The sequence below is a fragment of the Lycorma delicatula genome, chromosome 3 (genome assembly GCF_047948215.1).
Source record: "Lycorma delicatula isolate Av1 chromosome 3, ASM4794821v1, whole genome shotgun sequence".
In the NCBI taxonomy this organism is placed as follows: domain Eukaryota; kingdom Metazoa; phylum Arthropoda; class Insecta; order Hemiptera; family Fulgoridae; genus Lycorma; species Lycorma delicatula.
In genome coordinates, this window is record NC_134457.1 from 125,614,612 (window position 1) to 125,641,819 (window position 27,208).

Consider the following 27,208-nt stretch of genomic DNA (forward strand, 5'->3'; position numbering starts at 1 on the left):
TTAAAATACATTATCGATTTCGTAATCTTTTTTTATTTCTTCATTGATTTTTATAAAATACAATGTTATAATGAAAAATTTATGTATGTGTTGAAAAATTTAAAACAGCACTAATTAAAAACATAACTCATGAAATTATAAAACTTCATGTAACAAAAATTATGAACTCTTAACGATATTAACAAACTAAAATTGTAAACTAATTTATAAAACTAGCTCTCCTGGATTTATAAAACTAGATTCATAAAGTAAAATAGGTTTAAAAATTGCCCTAATACCCCAAGAGAAAAATATCTATTTAGTTTCTAATAACTTAAAACTCGCGCGCATTTCGCAGCAACAGAATAACATTCAGCGACTAGACTAATGAATTAAAACAGCTGACTTGGAGATTTTGTGTTTTCATTCGTAGTTATAAAATGATGTTCTGTCAAAATGCTTCTTTGTATAATTTATGAGAAGTGTATTTTGTAAATGTTTCTTAAAAGGTTTTAGATGCCTTAACTACATTAACTTTAAGTGTAAAGATTGTCATGTCCTAAAGGAAAATGAGTTACATTACAGATGTTTCGAAATCCCAAGAATATACAAGCTTTAGAAGTAATATTCCATTGAGGAAAATCGTTGTGGATTCGAATTCAACCCAGGTTTGTTAATATTTATTTAAAAATTAACAGGTTCATTTTAAAGTATTTGTGTATCGCTTATTTTAAGAAACCATTAATTTCTTAAAAGGTAAATTTAAGTACATTATTCATACTATTGCATTATATGTTGAAAGTATGTCAGCGTTGATCTTTGTGTATTCAGTTATTATTGTCAGATTTGATCGTTTGAAATCTCGTTTTTATGGTGAAATATGTGTTTAATAGTATAAAACCGTAGTTGAAAAAGCTAAAGATCTGTATTTTTCTTGTAATACAACTTTTTTTTCAGCAAGTATCTTTGCTACTTAAATTAATAACTGTTTGAAGTCTAGAACTACATAAATGAATATCTATACTTCTACCAGGTTAACTCGTGGAGATTATCTTTACAATGTTTTCCTCTGAACACACACCTTTACACCGAATTAGGTCACTGACCCTAACATTGTTGACTTAAGACTTTTTCTAATTTATGCAAGTTTTTATGGTCAAATGTAGGTGTAATTTTTCTTTTTGAAATATAAAAAAAATTAAATTTGTTGATTTTTTGTTAGTTTGCAACCTATTCTTTTAGATTGAGCCTATTCGTTGTAGCCTAATTTATCGCTTAATTAAATAATGTTTTTATTAATATTAATTCAATATGTTAATTTTATATTTATTTAATTTATTTAAGTTTAATTGTCTGTTGCTTAAGGAATTGAAGTTTATTTAATCAAAAATATAGTTTTCTTAGGTTTTTTCTTAGTAATTTAACAATAATTTTAGCTCTTTAAGTAAAAATATGATCCCTAGAGGAATATGATTATAAATATTGTAATGATAGATAGCTTTCTTGTGTGAATGCTTTTGGATCATCAAGTATGAGATAATTTTACATCTCATTGCTTCCTGCAGATCTGTTCAAGTCTCCTTTCTTAGTACCTGACTTTTCTTTCTGGATGGAGAGAATTAGTGTATGAGTGATCTTTTATAACCTTTTCAACTAAATCAATCATTACTCTGTTATTTTTCTATATATACATGATTTAACGTGATGAAAACATTTATGCTTTATAAGTATATTGTAATTTGGATACAGCATACACCTGCATCTTTAGTATATTTATTTTTACATAATTTCTCCATCCCCAGTATACATACCATCTTATAATGTGTTAGGAGTATTCTTCCTCATTAGTCATGATAGTCCTTATTAGTCATGATTTTAACCAGTTTTAACTGGTTAAAAATTTACTACAAATTGACTCAGATTTACCACATTATCTTTTTCTCATTACTTCAATAAACATTTTGTACCAAAGTTTCTAAAGTGATGATTTGCTTTTTTCTAAAAAACATTGTAACTGCCTTTTTTTTTACTATTCAACAGTTTTATTACTTACACAGTCTTTTTCTGCTTTTTGACTTTGATATAGTGAACCTTTTAATTTTAATTTATTTTTTGATTCAAAATTTCCAAATATTGCAGTCAAATAATATTATTATACCTTAATTTGGAAACTGTATATGTTGTGTATTAATTAAAGCATTAATTTTTCCATCCTCAATATAGATTCAATCTCAAAATGTATGTGTTGAGTATTCTGCCTTTATTAGTGGTAATAATGTCATAGGTTTATAACCAGTTATAAAATTTTCATAAACAATCACTGTATTTAATGATAAATTTTCCTAATAATCTGTATTGACTGTGTATTATTGTATATAAAGTACAATAAACATTGAATTAAACAGTTTCCATTCAGTATTGTTTTTATAAACTTTGAATAATAGTTTGTTCTGTGCATAAAATTAATTTAATTCAAAGTCTATAGAAATAGGTAGAAAAAATGTTACTCAATTAGAATAGTAAAAAAAAAAATACACTAAGGCCATTTTGTAGCGTTTATTGCAGTTTTTTTTATGGTTGTCTTAGTATATGAGAACATTTAGAATAATAAATGGCAGTTAACACATAACACTCTAGCGGTTGCTGATAAAATTTACAGGAGTATTCCTCTGATAAAAATAATTAAAAAATTCATGCAGTGGCAAATTACATATGAAATTGTATTCCCCAGTATTCCTTTGTGTTGTTTATTTCTTCAACAGAAAACATTATTCTTTGTAAAAATTCACAAGTATGTGAAATACTTGTGAAAATGCACCATATCCTTGTGAACTGTATTTGTTATGCGGCATTCCATTGGAAATTTAAATTAGGAGCCAACATGTGTGATATTGTAGAGAACAATATGAGGATGCTAGCTTGTTGTTTCTTAAAGCCCTACATTATATTCAATAAATTATTGTAATATGTTTTTTTAAGTATTTTATATTGTGTTTTACTTTTTTCCTATTTTTTTCTGTGCTATTGTGCAGTTCGTTAATTTTATTTTTTATTTTCCTGTTATTCTGTTTAATATCCAATATACTTAACATTTGTTGTTATAGAAATATTTAGTTTATTGTAGAATCATTGCTAACAACAAACCTTTATTGTGTGCTCTGAAAAACCAACAAAAAAAGTACAGGCATTTTCCATCTAAGCTGTGTTTTTATATTACTGTTGTTTAGTTTTCAAGTTAATTTTTAAGCATTTATTTGTTTAGTATATAAATATCATGTCCAGGCACTGATGATGACACTTCATTGTGTGCCCAGAAAAATGAAAAGACCAAAAAACAAGTATTTATTCCAAAATCATAACAGCTTTCATATACAAATTACAACACTTATCGATTACTGGCACGTAAATCATTGAGAATTAACATGATTAAATTTCTTTAAAAGATCACAAAAAACTGTTAAAAATATTTTGTGATATAATATCTCTCAATAGTGTGAGATTTTTAGCTGTAGCAGTGAAACAAAAATTACATGAGTGATTTTTATATGTATGAGAGAAAAAATTACAACAGTTTTAAAAATAGCCAAGTATAAGTAGATAGTGAAAAATTGAGAAAGATTCAGACTAATGCCAATAGTTTTTTTCTTAATTTTATAATAGTGCACATAATCATATTTATAGTCATACACCATAAATGGTGTAATTATATTGTAGGTGTATATAATAAAGGTGCTTTAGAAAGTTAGACAAATGTTATTCAGAAGTTCTACATTGTCTTTCTAATGCTGTACATTACAAAATATTAGGTCAACAGGAATGTTGCAGTCAGAAACTTCATTATGACTATACTGAAAACAATTTGATTGCAATTTGTATGATCAAAATGTTACCTGTTTTCATGATACTGTTCACCATACAAGATAAGTCTATACAGTTGTACACAACATAATTGCATCTACACACATTTCTTGTTTTCAAGTTGTATTTGAATCTGAAGTAACACTCTAAAGTTGTCAAAATAATAGGTGAAAGTGGGTAAATAATATTATTAGAATTAAAAGCCAGCCTTTTTTTTTACATCAGTCGGTATCAGTTAAGATACTGAGTCAATAGAAATGTTTACATATTTCTTTTCCTTAGAGTTTAATTTTTCCTAAATTTCAAGTGTTATATAGATATTAAATCATACTATGGATTTATATTTTATTAGATTGCTATGTTTCTTTAAGTTATGTATAATCACACTATGAAAGTTCACAATATTAATCAAAATATGAATATATTATTGTTGACTGTTTTTTTCAGGGATGGAAAATATATGATTCTGGGCCAAAGACTGTTCACTGTCCATTGATTTGCCTTCCTCCAGTCAGTGGTACAGCTGATATATTTTTTAAACAAATTCTTGCTTTGAGTGCAAAAGGGATTAGAGTTATTGCAGTAAGTTATTTTGTACTTTTATTTGTAACTTTTATGTGTTCTGTATGGTTGAAATATATTTATTTTTAAATATTTATTCTAATAATTAAAATATATTTTTATATACTAGTTATCTTAAGCATTTATATCTGTATTTTATTTCAAATTTTGTCATTTGATTGTATACTGTATCTTTCATGCTGCATCAAAGGACAACATCTTGGGTCATTTCAGTAACAAGTTCAAAAGATTATGAATAAAAGTCAGGCATAACTAAAGACACTTGTGCATTTTTTCCTAAGCCAACAAATTTCATTTCACTGCTGTTTAAAAATTTATTTTAATTCACAATATAGATAGTGTAATTAAAGTATGTAATAACTTGCAAGGGATGATCAGAAAGTAAGTTACAACCCCCCCCCCCCCCACCTACCCTATGAAAAAAACACGTGTAAGACAATTTATTTTTATTGAACAAAAAATAATTTTATTTATTTTTTGACATAATCACCAATTTTTTCTAAACACTTTTCATACCTAATGACAAGTTTTTCAATTCCACTCTCATAAAATTTTTTTCCAATTTCCTTCACCCATTTAAGCACCACTTCCTTCAGTTTATCATCATTAGCGAAACGCTCCCCACCCAGGTCTTGCTTGAGAGGACCAAACAGGTGGTAGTCGCAGGGTACTAGGTCAGGGCTGTAAGGCGGATGAGACTATACTTCCCTCTTGAATTTTTGCAGTAACTCCTTTGTCACATGAGCTTGAATGAGGAGTAGCATTGTCATGAAGAAAACTGACCCCATCGTTCAATCATCCAGGTCTACATCTTTAATGGCTTTACGCAATTTTTTTAGTCTTGCAATAAGATTCATTGTTAATTATTGCTTCTCAGAGCATAAATTCACTGTAAACAACTTCTTCAGAATCGAAAAAGACTGTCAGCATAACCTTTCAAACATGTGGAGATGTTTTCATTTTTTTTTTGATTGCAACAAATTTTTGTGTCTCCATTCATGTGATGCTCGTTTAGTCTCAGGAATGTAATGAAGCACCCAACTCTCATAAACCTGTGGAGATTTGTTTTAAAAACTGTGGACCAGTCTCAGTATAATGTTGAAGAAAAGAAAGAACAGATGCAAAACGTTGATGTTTGTGGTTGTCAGTAAACAAATGTGGCAGTCATCATGCACACATCTTACAGTAACCAAGCTGATCGTGAATAATCGCAAACACACTACCATAACTGATGTTAAGTTCACTTGGAATCTCTCTACTTTTAATGCGTCAGTTACTCAAAATCATTTCATTCACACGTTCCACATTACCCGTCGTGTTAGCTGTTGAAGGACGCCCAGTAAGCAGTTTGTCACTACATTTGTTCTTCCATTTCTGAACATTTGGCACCATTTTGTGATCATGGGGCATGACATTGCACTCTCACCATATACCTAAACAATTTGGCGATGAATATCACAACAATTGTAATTTTTTGCTCACAAAAATAAGACTACTGAATGCTGGATGAAACCTCTAAAGAACACGTCATATTGACAATGACACTACACACATAATGAATGTCATACAGAATTGCTGCTGGGGGAGCATAAAGACAAACAACACAAGCAGTGCTGCCACCACAAGACATTAATATATCTCTTTCAGTTCAAGAATATGACAAGGTGTAACCTTGTCATATGAGTCCTTGAGTCCACCTCTCGTACAACAATACAGTACAACTTACTAAAAATAATATTACAATTTTAGTTAATTACTATTAAAATAAAAGAGTTATTAAAATCGATCCAATTATTAAAAAATGTGAGATTCAAATTTTAGTATTTCTTGGGAAGATTGGTATTTACTTGTATTGATGGCCTTTTTTTCATTTTTTGTTTGTTCACTGGAAAATAACTTCTGTAAGCACTTGGGGATGAGTAGTGTGCATTAATGGATTTCACTCGTGAAGTACATAAACTAAAAATATTCTTTACAATCTGAAGTTATACTGTAATCTTTCCTTTATGTTATGCAGCATTGCTTGCAAATTTAAACTAGCGTAAATAATTGGGTGTATTTTAATGAATTATTGATCATTTTAATTTTGGGAATATTTTAATTAGGTATTGAGAGAAATTAAAAAACTATTTAAATTTCTTAAACTTTTGTCTGAAATTAAAACTAATTTATATTCAGTCATCATTAATTAGTTTTCTGTAGGAACATTTTACACTTATTTCTCAATTACATGTATTTGTATACATAATTGTGTATGTGTGTGTGTGTGTGTGTGTGTGTGTGTGTGTGTGTGTGTGTGTATGTGTGTGTGTGTGTATGTGTATGTACACATATGTGTGCGTGTGCATACACACACCATGCATGATACATTTACATGACAAAAACATTAAACTATAGAAATTAGGTAGCTGAATGGTGTAGCCTATTATTTTTATTTTTAAAATATTTCTTAAATTATTGTTTATTCATAATTCTGATTGATAAATTTTCTTCAAATCTATGTCTTTCTATATTAGTAAGTTTGTAGTTCTTTCTATGTTTCTAGTTGTTGCCCACTATGCTTACAAAAAATTGTTTAGTGTTCCATTAACTCTTTTTGAAAGTGTATGTTTAATTACATTATCAAATTTAATTTGTAGAGAACCAATTTTATTGGTTGTGATCTCCAGGTGGTAATAAGCTAACTGGCTGTTCACCTTAAAAAAAATTAAAAATTCATACACTACTAAAAAAATTTCTTACTTTTTTCTTTAGATATGTATTATAGAAACACCCAATACATATTTTGCATACATATATTATACATATAAATGTATATGTATATAATGTAGAATATATATATAAATAGTAAAGTTTATGTTAGTATTAGTCTTGTACTGTTGGTTTGTTTTCAATTATTTTATTTTGTATATGTAGCAAAACAATATGTTTTAGTAAGATCCAAGGTAAATATGGTTTAGTAAGGTCCAAGGTTTATATTATTTAAACGTGAGGAATCTATCTTTATTTATAGTTAATTATTGCTGAAAATGCAGTTATTATTTATTATGTTGAGTAAAACATATACTTAGAAGAGTCTATTTTAAATTGCTTAATTTTAGATTGTATTTTATTGAACCACTGTATAATTTATACAAGGAGGAAATATTGGCATGATTTTTCTAACAGAGTTATGGGGTATGTATTATGGCATCTCACAATTCCTACACATTAATCTTAGAATTAGTTTGTGAAATTTGCTCTACTCTTTTACATTAAGATAAAAACAGAAGAGTTTCTTTTTCTCTAAATTACAGAAGATTTCCTGCAGATTATGTTCTAAGATACTAATTATCAGTTACAATGGCAAAGATTGGAAAAAACAAAATTAAATAAATATGTACTTGATACCAAATAATAATAATAAAATTAATTTTGTTATAAATAGCTGTTATAAAAGAAGTATGAGATCAATATCCTATAGTTAACAGCTAATTTTTTTTTGTATAGCATTTTTCAGGTGCAGCATAACCTTGACATTGATGTGCATTAGTATGAATTCTGTTTATGATCTTAGAGACCATAACTATTCTTGATAGAGGTCTTGATAGAGATAACTATTATTATGCATTATAATTTGGTTTCAGTAAGGTTCAGAAATTTGGAGATTATTGTTCAGGTTTAGCTGCAATGCTATTCTAATTTTAATATGTTTTTAGTTAATAAAATTGTGTAGGATGGATGAAGTAAAGAAGATATCAAAATCTGATTCACATAAACAATTACGGAAAAAATAGATTTATACTGGCTAATATGCAGATTGGGTTTGTGTTAGTTGCAGTGATTTATGGCAAAAAAACACTGATAACAAAAAGAGTATAAATGGGTAAAAATGCTTTTGAAGTACATTAAAAATGTTTTAAGATGGTTTGAGAGTAACCTTTGATGAAGCTTTAAATGAAGAGGTTTTAACATTAATTGGAAAGAGAAGAATTTATGATAGTTTTTTTTTTAAAAAGGATAAGGCTGGTGGATCTTGTATATTAAGAATCAATAAATATGATTCTAGACAGCAAAAGGAAAACTAAGATTAGTTACATCTAACAGATAATTGAGGATATAAGTGGTAGGTTGAAATTAAGAGATTAATGTAGAGAAAGAAACACATCAAACTAGTCAAATGTCTGATGTCAACAAACAAAATCTTTTTAAACTTTTGATTAGATCAACAGGTCATTTTCTATTTTTCTTAAACAAAAAGGAATCCTTCTTTTATTAGTTCCTTGACGTTAATATGTTTTTGTTGATTATTGCAAAATACTTATTCTTGTAACATGCAAAGGGTAAAATGAGAATTACATTTTCTAATGGTCAAAATGAATTTGTTGTTGCCAGTGGCTAAATTTTTGTTGAAAATGCACCATTATATGGAGCAAAACATTCATTCAGGAAAAATTTATATAAATTGCATCGCTTTAAATTATACATACTTCACTGAACCATTTTTGATAGAAGGAGGAAACATATCTTTAATTAGTTAATGTGTCATGTATAAAATAAAATATTGTTGGCTACTCATTTTATTTTATAAATTTACTGGAGAATGAATAATTTTTATTAATATAAAAAGTTTGCTATTTTTGTTGTTGATAAAATTTTGTCTGTTAAATATCACTTTATTTTATTGCAACTGGTATGTGTAATTTTGATTAAGTTAAAATTAATTATATGCTTTGTAATTAAAATAAAACCATGCACATGGTGTAATGTTCATTACAGATGTAGTGAATATTCTAATATTTTTATTTAATATTCTTAGTATTTTTAATATTTTTTTTCTAATGTACAATTAAATCAAATGAATTCAACCATGACTGAGGATGTGAGATCTTGTGAAATCAGTATAATGATAAAATTAAAGTAAGAAATATTGTATCTCAATTGTCTGTGGTGGTTTGTTAGCAGAATTTAAAATTATCCAGTTATCATATTGTTAAGTCTGCATTTCGTAAACCAAGAATAAAGATATTTATGGAATTAATAACAATATTGTATATTGACTGTACGAGATTCCTGGAGAACAAAATTATATGTAACAAAATTTTCAATTTTAGATGTTCCTAATTTTACAGGAATTAGGTTGTTAGATTAGATTAAAAAATACTTAATTAAGATCAGTTAAAAAAAGCACATTAATGGAAGGAGTAGTTATCAAATTTTTATTTAACAAAACAATTTCAGAAATGAATTTCTGAAATTTTAAATTCTATGAATTCTAGGTTCTTAATTAAATATGCCCAAATTTGTAGAAAGTGACTTTCTGCCTTTCTTTTGGATATTATGGCACTGTTGTGAAATTACAGTACATAAACACACATGTGTGAGCACACACACACACACAGTTATATTTATAAATTTGTTTGTTTGTTTGTTATTTTTAATGACACTTTGTTTTATGTGCTCTTTCCCCTTATTTCCATTCATGAAATTTCTCCATCAATACCCTCTTGAATTTTTAATTTTGAATCGAAGCCAGGAGCGTGATCCTGAACTATCACAAGAATTTAGGCCAATTAGCCTTCCTTAACCTGATCTATCTTCCTTTAAAAAATAGACCTTTAACATTCACAAAATCTTACTTTTAAAAGTCTGATAAGCACATCTATTAAAATCCAAAATAAAATAAAAATAACTGAAGTAGATGCCTAGGTCCTGAAGTTAGCTATGTTATTTATCATAAATTCAATATTTGTTTTTTTTTCTGTTAAACGATTAATTCACCATGTAAGTTGAAGGCTTGCGCATGGGAATATGTTAGAATATAAGTAAAGCCATCTCATGCCAAAACCTTTCAGTACTGGGTAAAAAAAATAAAATAACAATATTATTGTTTCGTACAAAAAGTATTTTTTTCAACAAAAAATTAAATTATTAATTATTTAAAAAACTGAAATTCTCTACAAAAATATATTATTAGTGTTATTTTAAATAATGTTATGAGAGAAAACTTTTGGTGAATATTTTTTTGAGTACTTGTGGAATTCTCAAACCAGATTTATAAATTATTGGTATATTAAAAACTTGAAATAATTAATAGTTTGTAATAATTTTCCTGTATTGCTGAACATTTACTGACTTATCTTTTAATAGGTGTCTATGTTAAAAGAACATAACATGTAATTTATAAAATAACTAATATTCAAAGGCAGTTATATTATGTTTGTGAAAGTTATTCTAACATCTATATTCACTGGAACTTTTCATGGCCACCCAGTGTTAATAATAATTTTTAAGGACCTCCAATTTCATTCCAGGAGTAAAAGATGTCAGCTGTCTGTTATGCAGTATATAATTAATTTTTTTACAATAATATTTTGCATGAAGCCAATTTTGCTTTTATATTAAAAATATTTCTGTTGCAAAATACTTTTCCTGCATTTTTTCAGACTTTATAAGGATTTGGTTAAAAATTTGTCCCACTGTTTTTATATTTTCTAATCAAATTGTTTCTGAGAAAGGAATTTTCTGAATTATATTTTTTACCAAACCCAAACAAGGCTGATCTTCCACTGATTGGCCTTAAAGCATCTGTGTGAAATGCCTTTGTTCTGCATCAACACAATGTTATTCTTTACCTTCTTTGCCCTGAAGAAACCATATGATCTGGCTTAGCAGAAGGATATACTGAACAGTTTCAAAGAGTGATGTTTAATAATTTAGTATTATTAAAGGAGTGGTGTATAATAATATGTACATTGCATTCAAGGATTTTTTAAGAAATAAAATTTTGTTTAGGTTGGGACTATAATTATTGTTGCAAATAGATGTTCGCCAGAGCAATGTATTAAGTGAAACATATTTATAATTGTGATGTATAACATTGAGAATCACTTTCACAAACCCTTTATAAGGGCACATATATATGATTTCATAATTTACTTGTTTTTTCCACAATCTTAGTTTTTCCTCAAACTCCAATAAATTTGTTAGATTGTTAGATTTGTTTCTTGTTAGATTTGTTAGATTAAGAACATCTGGGTTAAAATTCTCATTTATTATGATAATTTTTTTTCTCATTTACAGACAGTAAAAAATAAATTAAAAATTGTTTTTGAACCAAGAAATGTCGGTACCACCACATGTAAAATTTGTTTGTCTGTTTTGATGAATTTGTGATGTGGAATAAGAATTTACAAGAATTCACGATTAAATGTTCTAAAACTTTACATATTTTACTTTTTCACTAAATAACATCACTTAGTACAGATTGAATATAAATGCTTAAATTTTACCATGCCTTATTGAGATTTTAGCGTGATTGCAGTTCTGTTGTTATCCCTCTCCCAAGCAAACTGTTCTTATGATCTCAAATTCCACCTACCCATAACATCACTTTGTGTTGCTACTGGTGCTTTTCAACCCAACTTAGTAGTAAGAATTTTATGGAGATAGCCAGCCCTCTCTTTCATAACGGAAAGACCAAGGTCTAAATATCCTAGAATATAAGGGTAGAAGCTCAACATCCTCCATGATATTAGCTAAGATGGTGTTTCCACTGCAAGGCTTCAGCTGGAATTCTAAAATAAAGCTACTCTCTAAGCTTAACTTCGAATTATCATCATCAATGTATTCTTCTTGAATCTCCCAACATTTCAACTCCACTTTGAAATAGCTTTGCTGAAGAAAACAGAGAAAAATTACCTAATTTCTGTTCAGTTTCTGTTAGGTCCCTAGCTGCATAGAAATCCCAGCTGATTGACAATCTGATGTTGCCTCAAAGAAAGTTTGCACTCAGCCGAACTTCACAGTGTGGTGTAACTATTTCTGATTTTATGTACTTTGTGAAATGTCAGCTGACAGATGTAGTAGACTGAGTTGCTGCCTGATTTTGATATATAAACTATATTATTGTGATTGATTGAGTTACCAGTATGAATCTGTTGCCTTGAAGAGATCCTTCTATGTAGGTTGCATTTGGGGCACACCAGATTAATGCAAGTATCTCTCACAATTTGTAGTGATGCGTCAATTTGTCTGCTTGATAATTGCCATGTAAGATGTAGTGATTCAACACATTGTCATTGATTATGTATGTAATACTGTATTACAACAAAATTTCAAATTAGCAAACAGCTTTAATGGTATTCCAGGTGATAAAGTGAATGAAATAGGTAAATTTTTAAAATCCATTTGACTGTTGCCAGTTTTAATATAACAGCCATTTCTTTCCATTTAATGAGGAGGGTCTTTTTTCACTCCCACCCTTGTTTATGTCAGTTCAAGTTTTCCTTCACAATTTAATTATATTTGTTCTTGTAGTTCTGTGTTTGAGTAGTGTGGTGTTGGGGATATTAATCTTTCTTGTTCAAATAAGTGAAGATATTTAAAAATAAAACAGATTAAAAAATTTAGAAGACATGATCAAAATCATTTATACATATTAACTGACATCATATATAATAATAATCATATAATAATTAGTGTTAATTTCATGACTATAATTTATATCACAGATTTACTTTTAAATCTTTGGTCTTTATATAGAAATTTAATTGTACCCAGATGCTGATGTAAAGGTTAAATGGTAAAAAAAAAAATCACTTCTAAAGGAGAATCAAATGAGGGTCTTATGTTGTATCAATCTGTTTAAACTGTCACCTGAACTGTTAAGATGACTTTACATTTACAGTACCTATAATATAAATTTTTGTAAGTTAAATAATTCATTACTGTATTAAGATCTATAAAAACAGTACTAGACAACTCATTCCATCGTTAGGACATTGACCTAATAAATGAATTGATGTATGAAGAGCTGACATAGTCTTATACATCAGATTACTTTCACTCATATTTTGTTTCCCACCAGACTGAATACAGCTATCATGCTTTCTAAATTATTAGCAGATACAAAAGTGAATAATTATTCAGTATTATTATTATTATTCAGTAGTATTATTATTATGGAAATTACAATGATTTCTTTGCCTTTATTTGCAATTATTATGAAAACCTAGCTGGTAAATACAAGTATTATTTATTAAGTCCTTATTAAAAAAAAACTCAGGTGTAAGTAATAAATAGTTAAGAATTAGAAATCAGACATTAGACACTTCCTAACTATTCTGCTTTTGTCAATTGCTGAAATATTTTTGTTCTGGTAAATATTATTTATAATGCAGAACAAACTTCAAAAATTATTTATTTATTTATAAATACCAGTACTTGAGTACTAGTTATATAGTCATTTTTTTGATATTATTGTAAAACAAAAATTGATTTTACAAAATACAAGTTTTTAAATTTATTGTACTACATTGTCATCAGACTGAAATAAACAAATAAAATTTTGCAACAAAATTTGTAGAGAATTTTATTTTTATAAAATTTTTGTATGTAATCTCGGCTGAACATGAAAAGTTTGAATTTGAGTTTTATTAAAAACAAAACGGGCAGAAAAGTATTGTATTATAATTTTAAATGAACCAAAACTCATTTCAATAATGTAAAAAACCTATGGACAAAATCAGTTATTGAAAATAAAAATGTATTGCAAAGTAATTATTGTAATGGTATTACAGTGTTGCTCTTATTACAACAGTTTTTCGAAATGCCCTCCTTCAGTGTTTGCATAATACACCCTTCGATTTTAAAATTTAATATAATTACTTATATGAAACAATAAATAATTCATATGAATTTCTTATATTACTTTTATTTGCGTTGAAAATTCCTTACACTACTTCTGTTCTAGTTACCTTTTTACTACCTTGTATGAACTAATAAAGAAAGTATTGTGATCGCGAAAAATTTCGGTTTTCAGATTTCAGCGGAAATATACATTTTGACCATCCCTGAATCCATTTTGACTAGTTTCGGCATGACGTCTGTACGTACGTATGTATCTCGCATAACTCAAAAAGATTAGCCGTAGGATGTTGAAATTTTGGATTAAGGACTCTTCTAACATAGTTATGCACCTCCCTTTTTGATTGCCATAGACTGAACCAAAAGTGTCCAAAAAAAGACGAGTTGTGTGTGCATCAATGAAATACTCAAAAGTTTTTCGGTGTTGAATCCTTCTACTACGGAGTATTTCTTAATATTACGATGTACATTCAGTATCCTTCAACAGAATCTATGTTTGCATATTTTTCTTTTAAAGATTGAAAAGGCTTTATTAGAAAGTGATAACTAAGCGATATAATTTTCTTAAATTTTGAAAGCATATAAAACTATTAAAATACAATCGAATCTCAGTTGACAACTGTCGTTGCTGCCAACATACCACATTAAAAGTTTCCTAAATTTATTTTTTCAGAACGATTTATAAATAAGAAATTTTAGTTTTTTAACATAACAGTGAAATTTAAATAATGATATGAAGCTATAGTCTTACTTAATTTTTATTTTATTTAAATAATTAATTTTGTTTTTAGCTTTTTTCCAAATGTTTCTTTTTTCGGTGTAAAATTATAATGCAATATTTTTCTGACAATTTTCTGGCTTTGTAATAAAAATAAAATTTCTTAAACCCTAGTACAAGTTCAGTTGAAATTTTCTGCAGATCTTTTTGCAAAATTTTATTATATGAAAGTATTAAATTACCCTTAATATATGTTCCAATAATTTCAGTATGGCTTCATTTTACCCTTAGAGTAGAAATCAGGACAAAAGGTTCTATAAAGAGAGATATAGAGAGAGAAAGAGAACTATATATAGAATACAGTCGATTTTATTTCAGTATAACGAACTGAATGTTGCAGTATTTACTTTTTTACTTTTATTGTTTTACTGATTCATACACACGTGTGTATCCACGACTTACCTGCCTTTTATTTTCATAGATTATTTTAATACAATAATTTGTATTAAAATTATGTATATAACTAATGTTTGTATTATTAGTGTATGTTATGTTTTTATATAAATTTGAAGAATAAATATTAATGTTTACTTAGGTTACAACCATCTTTAAGTATTTACTTATAAAATTAATTATTTTTATTGATAAATACAAAAAAATAAGTCAGATTATTGAAAAGGAAACAATGTAATAAAACTAACATTTATAATATTTATATTTCTTGTTTGACCTTTGATTATGCTTATTTTTTAGAGTCAAATTAGAATTTGTTAGTATTTACTAGCTCAGAATTGTGTAACACATCGTGTCTTTGTGTTTGTATTGTTCTCTTAATCATATTTGATAAAACTTATCAATATTCTATATTGTAAACAGTTTTTTATGACGATGTCCTCACTGTTTATAATTAACTTAACTAGTCACGCCAACCTTAACTTTATTACAATGCGTATATACTTTAAAAATAGAACGTTAATGAATATATTTCGCAACATCCTTGTTTCTCCTGTATTTCGTTATTACATAAAACACAAGTACGAGTAGATATTGAAGTTTATCTGACTGCCAAAATTAGTGTTATGTAACAAATTATTTCAGAATTGTTTGTGTAAACCTTTTCAAGCAGTAATTTAGTCCACAATAGTGAACGGATACGCCAGAGTGATGATGAGTTAGGTCAATAACCTAGAAAATTTTCAGTTAAGCCTCGTTCAGACTTGGAACAAACAAATTACAGAATCTGTATTACAGTCTATACGTAAAGAGCAACGTCCAGAAGAACAGAGTTCTGTAACATTATTTGTATAACTTTGCGGATTTTAAACCGCGTACATATTTGAAACATGATGCTTTACAAAACAGTTAACCGGTCAGTTTCGCAACTTATCTGAAAGTCCTACCTCATCTTGCAACGTCCCAGCGAACGACGTTTCTCTATACCAACTTGCAACATGTTTGCCGGTTTTCCTTTCTGTGTTGATATTTCGGCGAACGATCGAAAAAAATTTTAAACTACGTTGCGCAATCTGGTTACGCCGTTTAAAATACCTGGTTTGTTGAGGTAATTATCATGAACCCAAAATAAAGGATTCAACATTTTTCTACATTAAAATTCAGCGATTAAAAGTTCGAATGTTCAATTTAACGGCATCGTTTTTCACAAGTTTTGAAATATTTTTCTGAAATTAAAAAAAAAATTAATTTTTCTTCCTATGGTAGTATCTAAAACTGTTAAAAATCTAGGCCGGAATGTGAACAAGCTGTTTATTTTGACATAAACCGGTAACTAGGTAAAACGAGTATAAAGATTACGTCGTCATAAGAGTAGATATATTAGAGTATCACTGCATATACACGGTGTCCCATATAAAACGCAACCCATCAATCACTCCTCCATGAAATTTCAAAAGTCAAGCTTACTCCCTTACTCGTTACTGAAATGGACTCGTCCAACATCTGAACATCGCGGCGACGCAGTAGAACACTATTGATAGTAACAACAATGCAATCATAACGTTCAGTGTATTTCTAGAGACAAGATGGTGTTTTCGCTAGATGAACGTGTTTTCATTGTCGAGTCGTACTTCAGTACGAAATCAGCGGTTGCAGTGCAAGATTTGTTTCGCCATAAGTACCCAGATAAACCGGCTCCTAACAAAACATCAGTATTAAGGTCAGTCGCAAAATTTATAGAGACCGGTTCTGTTAATAACAAGGAACACAAAAGATCTGCGTCAGTGTTGAATACAGATAGAGTCATTGAAATCAAAGACCGATTACTCGCCTCGCCAAATAAATCGATCACACGTTTGTCTGCTGAAATTAATTTGTCTAAAAGCGACCAAACGATTACAATTACGACCTTATCGCATTCAAACGGTTCATCGACTTATTGAGCCCGACAAAGAAAAACTGCTACAATATTGTCAACGGTTCCGTTGATTTCTGCGTGGGGGAATTAACGTTATGGATTCGTTATTTTTCACAGATGAAGCACGGTTTCATTTGGACGGCTACGTAAACAGCCAAAACAGTAGAATTTGGAGCGCTGAAAATCCCCACGTTTATCACGAAAAACAATTACACCCGCAGAAGTTGGGCGTGTGGTGCGCGATATCGCGGAAGATAATAATCGGTCCTATTTTTTTCGAGTACACCATTAATGCAGAACGATATCAGGATATTTTATTTCAGTTCATCGCACTCTTGGAAGAGGAAGATAGACACTGCTGGCTACAACATGACGGTGCGACATCGCACTACGCAGGTTCAACTTGTGATTTCGTCGAGGAATTCTTTGGTAATCGTGTTATCGGTCGAGGCTTGTAGCCACCAAGATCTCCAGATTTGACTGCGGCGGATTTTTTTCTACGGGGTTACCTCAAAGAAAAAGCCTACAGCAACAAACCACGAACACTTGAACGATTAAAAGTCAATATTGAACAAGCTGTATTAAATATCCAGCCACAAACTTTGAAAAAAGTTGCAAGAAACGGTGTAAAAAGAATTGAAGCTTGTATTCAAGAAGATGGCGGCCACTTCCAACATTTACTCTAAATGTAACGTAATGGATGGTAATAATAAAAATTACATTTACATTTACACATGCCTAAATTATTTTAATACCTACCAATATAAGGTTGGGTTGCGTTTTATATGGGACACCCTGTACTTATGAATACTCGGCAACAAATTTAGTCGAGGTTATTTAATAGTATAGCGTCCATTCTTAAACAGAAAAACAAACAGAACAAGACAAACAGATTGTCATTTTGAAAAGGCGTGTACCGTTTTTTACTTCCTTACACGAAGTAAAGAAAGTATTGTGATCGCGAAAAATTTCGGTTTTGAGATTTCAACGGAAATAAACATTTTGACCATCCCTGAATCCATTTTGACTAGTTTAGGCGTGACGTCTGTACGTACGTACGTATCTTGCATAACTCAAAAAGATTAGCCGTAGGATGTTGACATTTTGGATTAAGGACTCTTCTAACATCTAGTTGTGCACCTCCGATTTTGATTGCCATATACTGAACCAAAAGTGTCCAAAAAAACCCAAAATCCAAATTGGATTTTGGACTTTTTCTTGCCTGCAGTAACAAGCCCTCATTGAGAGCTTTTCAACGATATGTCATAAGTGGTACATATTTTCATTGGTTCTAGAGTTATAGCCAAATGAAATTTTAATTAATGTAATATTTGGATCTTACAAGGGGTAGGCACATCGGTTCAGATCCGACTTCATTTTCTTTTTTTTAATTTAATTATATTGATTTATTAATAATTCATAATCTCTGATTGTAAAAAAAAATTTACGAAAAATAATAATTCAATAATAATAAAAAAATTATGAAAAAATATCAGAAGTTATTAATGAAATAAAATTTTATTTACTTTTAATTTTAAAATAATGTTTATATGCAATTTAATAGGCATACAAGGAAGTCATTTGGTGTCCACATCTTCAATAAGCTTAAAACCGTCTTCTCTCGTATGTGCATGTAATCCTGAACAATTACTACTTTTTTCATTGTAAATTCTTTTCAACTAGTGAAGGACCAATGTCACTCATAGTAATTTCAAAGTCTATGGTGACATTCCTGTAATAGTTTGTTGTATCCACTGCCTTCTAAAAAATTTAAATGTAACAACAAATTATAATTAGTATAATCCTCGAATTTTGTTGTAAAATTATATTTTTGCAACAGCTAATTATAGTAGGTCATTAATATTCATTTTTTTCGAAACGGTCTTATTAACAGCAACGTATTAAGCAATACTTACGTATTATCAGTGACATATTTAGTCTAGGTTATTTAATAGTATAGGCGTCCATTCTTACTGTAGAATGAAAACAACTTACTGCTCAATATGTTTATTTCATTATAATTTAGGTCTTTATAAGGATTATTTCATAAATATTAACATTATTGTATTTAATATTACAAGTATTTTACGAATCGTATTTGTTTTTGGATGTAGAAGATTTTAATTACAGAAAAGATTTCAAAACTCTGAAAATTGTTTTGAATAAAAATGTTATATTAGTCGAAACAGATAAAATGAATAATATAAAATTATGATTGCACACTTACTTGCTGTTATTTGTATCTTTTACTATTGTCATTGGGATAAAAAGTTGCAAATTGTACTAAAATTATTATTTCGCAAAATGTACTGTAAATATTTTTCACGTTATATTCTATACTCGTAATTTTACAGTATACTTGCTGGCAAAAAATATTTTACTATTTTTGTGTCTAAAGTGTATTACTTCATAATTTCTTTATGAAATTAATATATTCGTATCATTCCGATTGCTTAATACGGGATAATTTTTCAATTTAGAAACACTTACAGCGTTAAATACATTATGATTATTCTTATATTCTGTGTTTTAAAAAGACATGGAAAGCCAGATATATGACTTTGTTTAGCCATTCACTTACTTGTAGCCTACTGAGATCTATTTACGTTTCCATGTTTTCAGGACAGTCAGTCTTTCTTATCAAACTATGGAGTAGTTTTACCAATTGACACCGAAGATATTATAAAATTTACTACAATTATATAAGTGTATATATATTTTTTAATTTTATAAGCATAATAAGAAAAAAGTAACACTCGCAGCTCTTCCGGATACCAGTATCTATTAGCTAGTAGCAAACCTCAGTCAAGATTTTAAAAAATACTTTTAGTATGAAACTTTCAAATCCTGTTTGCCTTTATTCTTATTCCCTGAAATTTTTTACCATATATCCCAAGTGAATCTGATAAAACCTTTTTACTAAAAGAGCAGGGTGGAACGCTCCTTTTCTGTTCAAAATGACAAAGGAAAGTTCTTGTAATTTTATTTCAACCGTTGAAATTGTTTTTAAAAATAGATATCTGTTTTTTTAAACTGGTTACCTGTTCTAGTGAGTTTAAAAAAAAGTTTCACCAAAAAGAGAGCGTATCTAGTTTTTTTTTTTTTGTATTTCTTTGCAAAAAAAAAGACATAGCAGAAGCAGCTTAACTTAACAACTGAGTAAACTGCTATATCTGATTGAAATAAATTTATTCAGCAAATGTTTTTTGAAAAGACCTTTGAATTTCACTCGTAAACCTATAGAAACAAGAATTAAAAAAAAATATAAATGGTCAATATCTAACACTATGTTGAAGAAAAATTCAATTAATGGGTTGAGATTCAAATTTAAATAACTTAAATTGATTCAGTGTTGTATTAAACTCAAAAACAATATGAAAATACAACGTATTTTCAAATTAAACTAATTTCGAATAAAGTTAAGTCGATAGAGATCGCTATGAAAAATTCCCAAGAAAAAGTGAAACAACACAATTTTTAATTAAATTTTTTTTTCAACAACAGTTCTGATTTTGATGAATGAAGTCTATTCTCAAACTTTTATTAGCGGGAACTGAACAGCTATCGCTTAGAAAAGTGTTTTTATTCAGCGACTCAAAATATTTTTATATGAAATATGAAGTTGTAAAATTTCATTGCTCATAAAACAGGAATCTGGATAAATCTACGCCTAAATTTCTCCTTAAAGTTCAGAAAGTACGTGGTAAAAAAAAAAAAAGAAAAAAATCAGTAACATGATGTAGCAGTTCAAAATTTTTAACCAAACATGGGTACAAGAAACACAGCAGAACATACTAATTATGTGCAGATACTCTATGTGCAGTTCATATTCTTCTCTATTTACTGATAAGGTGTGTCTTTGATAAATGAGTTTGAGGCTTAACTCACTTCATAATGAGAAATTACGGCCGGTTGTCTTATCTTTATTTCTCTAATTTATTTTTGAAGAAAACTAAACAAAAAGTACGCTTTTTTGTCTATTTAATTGACTCAAATTTAGGTTTTCGTGAAAAGAGTAAATACAAATTTTCAAAATACATCCTACCGATTGTGTAATGATTACTGATTTGTCGATTACGGAAAATCTGGTTTGCAGGTAAATGGTTTTCAAAGTTATAAGTTATTATTTAAGCAGGAATGATTGTTTTTTTAATTATAAAATCCAGTATGCTCGTTTTGAAAAGCTGAATGATAAAATGTTAGTTAGTTCTAAAAGCAAACATTGTTAACCGTGGAGATGATTGATTTTGAAAAAGAAAAAATGAATAACATAGGTACAAGAATTAAACGGAATGCAACGCAACGCACGGATGTCGGAGGGTACAATACCCTCCTGCCTATTGCAGTATTCAGACTTAACGTTCTTTGCTGCTGGGTCTGTCTGCTGAGCGGCAAGTAAAATAATTGACTTGTATTCGTGTTTCGTGTGGATTTTAGGACTGCGTTCGGAGTTTGCTTCAGGGATCCGATGGAACGATTTGCTTATAAGCTTATTTTCCTTCACGCTCTCCCTTTTCGTCCAGAATGGGCAGAAAGACTTGTAAATAGGGGCCACTCTCCCGAAAGGGGTGGGTGCCGTAGGCGATTTTAGGGCCTAGTCCTGTATGGTACTTTTGCTGCAAAAGTTTGCAGTCGAGTGCGGTTTGTATGGTAGGTTTGTATGGTAGGATGTTATATGGTAGACCCAACCCAGTACAAGAATTAAACCGTGGAGAACTGCTTATAAAGGCGCGTGCCATATTTATGAACTAAACATGTAATGTAACGTAGTAATATTCGTAAATGTGTACGTCATTTTCAGATCCTTGCAATCGAACGGCAAATGAAATTATCGTGTGCTCGCTACGAGAAGATATTGTATATAGGAACAGGTATCGCCCAAGCATGTTCATTTAGATGTTTTTTAATAATAATATTCAACAATTTTTGTTTGCCGGATTCCACATAACCGGATTATTTCGGTAGGCTTCAATTGCAATGATTTTTTTTTCATTCCATTATTATAATTTGCCAAGATTGAATTATAAAGAAATTAATAACCCCGTACTTAAATAGTGAAACCTCTAATCATTTTCACGTAGTACGTATCCCAGTCTGCTGTGATATTTTTATTTACAAATAACGATTCACCCGTGATGAATTAATTGTTCTTTTTTATTACTGTTCACATTTTCTTATATAGCTTATAAAAATGAACATACCTGTTATGTAATAATTTCTTTTATAACACCAATAATAAAAAAGATTCTCAAAAAAGTCTGGGTTTTGTAAATCATTGGTTTAAAAAAAGTCAAATTTGATCAGGAAATGAAAAAGGAGAATAGTTGCGAGATAAGTTAACTGGACATACTGGTTAACTAGACATTGTTTTGGTGATACCCTACTCGAAGATATATTCTACACTGTTTGTTGATAAAGAGATGTAAACACAATTGTATTACAATACTTTTGACATAAAGTGAAGTGTATTTTATAATAAATAGGATAAAAATTAATGAAACTTTTAATAATAAAATATCATTCATGTGCACTGGACCTTATCAAGGTTAACGGTTTTGTAAATGTTGCTCTTGATGGAGTTATCGCATTATATTAACATTTTTAGAAATATATTATTAGCTTTTATTTATTTATTTTTATTTTTTTCATTAACAGTATTAATTGTTCCGTTTAGAATTAAATTAAACGATTAGCCATTTCGATAAAATTTAGACATCACTAATTTCTAATTTTGAAGCCGCCTTAAATTAAGTCTTCTTTCTTTTCCTGTTTAGCCTCCGGTAACTACCGTTTAGATAATACACTTCAGAGGATGAATGAGGATGATATGTATGAGTGTAAATGAAGTGTAGTCTTGTACATTCTCAGTTCGACCATTCCTGAGATGTGTGGTTAATTGAAAAACCCAAAACCACCAAAGAACACCGGTATCCACGATATAGTATTCAAATCCGTGTAAAAATAACTGGCTTTACTAGGACTTGAACGCTGGAACTCTCGGTTTCCAAATCAGCTGATTTGGGAAGACGCGTTCACCACTAGACCAACCCGGTGGGTGCCTTAAAATTAAGTCAAAATGAAAGAAATTAACTAATGGTACATATCAATTTTGAATACAGTAAATTAATTTTAATCCCCACTTTATTTTTAAATGAATATTATATTACACAATATCCTACGTAAACGTCAAAGAGCTTCATTGGATTGGTACATATATATATATATATATATATATATATATATATATATAGAGAGAGAGAGAGAGAGAGAGAGCAATATTTATACAAGTGGTTTATAGTTTTTCTTTTTTAAATAAGATATGTTTATGTCTTTACATGTATACCATATATATATATATATATATATACATACACTCTTACCATACTAACATAGATAAATCTTTTACTTATTAAACTAATGAACCAAATATTACTCTCAATAAGTTTTTAAATTCATCTCGTTTTGTTTACTTCTCTTTCCTTTATTTATTATTTATGAATTTTTACCAATGTTGTGTATGTATAAATGTATGATGTGTATTGTTTTTATAAGTTTTTACCACGGTTTCCCTTGATCTATCCGTGCAAATCGTGGGACAGTATCCTATTTTTATTCGTGAAGTAACATACCATACCATTTCCGATGTGATTTATATTTATATTATTCTTTCATCAGAATAAAATATTTAATAATTTGTTTAAACATTTTTTTTTCTACTTGGGTTTGTTTCTCGATAATGGTCCAACCTACAATTAAGAAATTTTAACTTACAGCTTATCTATTAGGGGAAATGATTCTGTTTAATTTGTAAAGATTAGGGAATGAGGAGATATTGAAGAGGTTCTGCATTTAAAGGAGGAAATAAGCTTAATAAAAATTTTAATTGTGATGTTTTTTATATTGGAATTTTTTAAACGTTTTTATTTATGATTGTTTCATTCTATCAATTTGAATTATTTTTCCCTAAATGAGCCATTAGCAGGATGGATATTAGTAAATTACTTATCTTGACAATGGCTAATAATGAATTATTTTTTTTTAGAATATAGAATTTAATTTACCTTAAATTTTGATTTGGAATGTCGAGTGCATTTCTTTTCAGGACAGCTGTGAATAAAAAATTATGATAGACAATGTTCGCTAAGCGGATAACGCACAAGAAGTTGAACTTTAGGTTCCTTACTTAAGCTGTTTGTGGTTGGCTTGATTTTTTTCAGCCATTCCAAGATGTTTATGTAGTTATGTGCCTCCTGTAAAATGTTATACGTACTTCAATCGAGAATTGGCTAAAATGCCAGTGTACACAATAAAGAAAATTACCAGGAGTCTTAGTTTTTTTTAACAAAATAGGAAATCGGTACAGAATTAAGTATTTAAATTTGTTACAAAATTCAGTTCAGGGAATAATGTTTATGGGCTGTATTTTTTTTTCTTTAGATTCCTGTCATATCAAGAACTGAAAGTTTTACTGTTGATGGATGTGTGCAGTAATCACCATAGAATATTTTGACAAAACTGTAATTTGCAAAATAAGCAATGTTACACGCCAATTAATTTAATTACCTGTACGGTTGCGAGCTGAAATGTTGGCGACAATAAGGAATACGTTTAGTTACCGTTAGAATGGTGCCCGTGACGTCAATAAATTTTGTATTTTTCTAAAAACATCAAGTAGGGTGCTATTTAAGTCAGCTTCACCTCTCACACGCAGCGTGCCCTCTAATTGTAATAACAGTTTTCGTATTACACTTCTTTATTTTAAACCCACCGGTTGGTCTAGTGGTTAAAATCGTCATCGCAAATCATCTGATTTCGAAGTGGAGAGTTCTAAGGTTCAAATCCTAGTACAGGCAGTTTCTTTTATACGGATTTGAATACTAAATCGTGGATACCGGTGTTCTGTGGTGGTTGGGTATTCAATTAACCACACATCTCAGGAATAGTCGATCTGAGACTTTACAAGACTACACTTCATTTACATTCATACATATCATCCTTATTATCCTCTGAAGTAATACATTTCGGTGGTTCCGGAGACTAAACTGAAAAAGAAAGGGAGTTCTTTATTTTAAACATTTTTATTTATGCTTATCTCACATTACACGTTTATTTTATTTATGTACATTGATGATTTTATTTATGTCTTATATACATTTTTCAATGTTTAAAAATGATATATATTACCACTTTCTTTTATTTTTATCGGTACACATTGATTTTACCTATTTGTTTGGATAACGTATTTTCAATTTTATCTAAGATATGAAAAAGAAAAAAAAGGAATGAGAGTTTTTTCTCTAGCAAAATATTTGACTCGGTAGCTTATGTCATTCATAATCATCATGGGTAGTTTTTTTTATCACTGGAGTTATTTGCCGTGATGATAAAATCTTAAATTGTATTTTCGATAAGCCCATCTTTATGCTAGTAATAATCTTTGATCTTTTTCACATGTCCGTATTATTTACTCCATCTCTCGTAATTTACTGATGTAATCGCTTCTCTATTTTATGTTTCGTGGCTTTTGAAAGACATATCGCTGGGACCTTTTTCTTTTGATAGCCTCTTCATTTCTGCACAAAAAATTTAACTGCATTCAGTTCGTACATATACGCCAGAAGTATTAAAACAGACTAAATACCTTTAAATTCTAAATCTGTTTATCCGGTATTTTATTCGCCTTGATGTTTAGCATTTAAATAAATACTTAAAAAATTCTAACTCGTGTGAGAATATTCTAAAGCGAACGGAAAAGATAGGTGACAAATTATTGAAAAATCCTGAGAAACGCTGTATGAGAACGCCTGGATATGAGGTCAGTCGAATATAAACCTGGCTTTTTTTTAACATTTATTAATTCAAAATAAAAATAAAAACGTATTTTTGTTTTTATACATAACCTTCCTGAAGTTCATTTTTCCTAACTTTTGGAAAGCTTTTTTATTCTTTCTTCATAAAGAAGACGTGTCACAAATCTATATCCTCCCAGTTTCCTCTTTCATTGGCCCAAACAAAAAAATATTGTACTATGATTTCCCAGTAATGACTTCTCGGCATTTAACCGATTGGTAACAGTTGTGTGTTGCCCAGTATTGTTGTGAAGGAGAACCTGATTGACTGACGGCCCTTTTGTTCCTGTAGGCAGCTTTCACTTTGTTAACGGGCTTTGTAATACTATTACCATATGAATGCTGCGTACTTACTGTACATAGCGCATATGTGATAAAGTAAATGACATGCGGGGCTCTGTCCTCGAATCCCTGGTAGACCAAACCGGAGTTTGTAGTAGTTGCAATAAACTTAGAGATTTAAACTTGACCAGTTGCGATCAACTAAGGAAACTAGGTTTAAATTACCGTTGTTGCGATCAACACATTCTGTGTGGTATGCTTTAATGCTGTTTTAAACTCATTCAATTCCGATGTATGAGACATTCACAGTCACTTATAGTCAGGTAACTGTGAACTAGGCGCGAGATTCATGCTTCCACGAACCCGCTTAGCTAGTTCAGAGGGCAGCGATGTAGGACAGAAGAGGGAAGATGTTCGACAGAAGCCTACAGCGAAGATAAAGGCTGAGTTAAAATTCATTGATGTAAGTGTCTACCAATGCATTTACATCGGTGGCATCCCAACTGAGGCTTGGCTGATTACTGTGAGATGTAATCAGTTAGAGGGTCAAAAATACGACCTCCGGTAAAGCCCATCAGGACCTTTACAGGGCTAGGTCTTCACTCCATATTAGCCGATTTCGACTCGGAAGTGTAATGACTCATATCTCATCACATCTAATAATTCTATGAAAAAATTAATTCCCTGTCATCGAAATCGATTCAGGAGCCTGTGGCAGATTTTCTTACGACCCTCTTTCTGATTTTGAATCAAAAGTCTTGAAACCCTCCTCGCACAGACTTTGCGGAATCTAAAGTGCTTTGTGATAATGGAATAGGCACATCCACGAATGGTACCAACCCCCAATGAATGATACCCACGTCCAAAGCAATTTCATTAACCATAAGGTGCCAATCGACTTCAGTGAGTCACAGATCGATCTAATGTTGCCATCCATCACAC

General features: G+C 29.6%; 1 protein-coding gene across 1 annotated transcript in view; it reads left to right on the forward strand.

Annotated features, from left to right (window-relative positions):
* The first annotated feature begins 396 nt into the window (after window positions 1–396).
* Window positions 397–27,208, forward strand: part of LOC142321957 (maspardin-like) — a 59,649-nt gene continuing 32,837 nt past the window's right edge. The window contains exons 1-2 of the mRNA XM_075360511.1: window positions 397–647; window positions 4,285–4,419. Of these exons, the coding sequence (XP_075216626.1) occupies window positions 549–647; window positions 4,285–4,419 (234 nt within the window). The 5' untranslated portion in view covers window positions 397–548. The remainder of the gene's footprint in view (window positions 648–4,284; window positions 4,420–27,208) is intronic.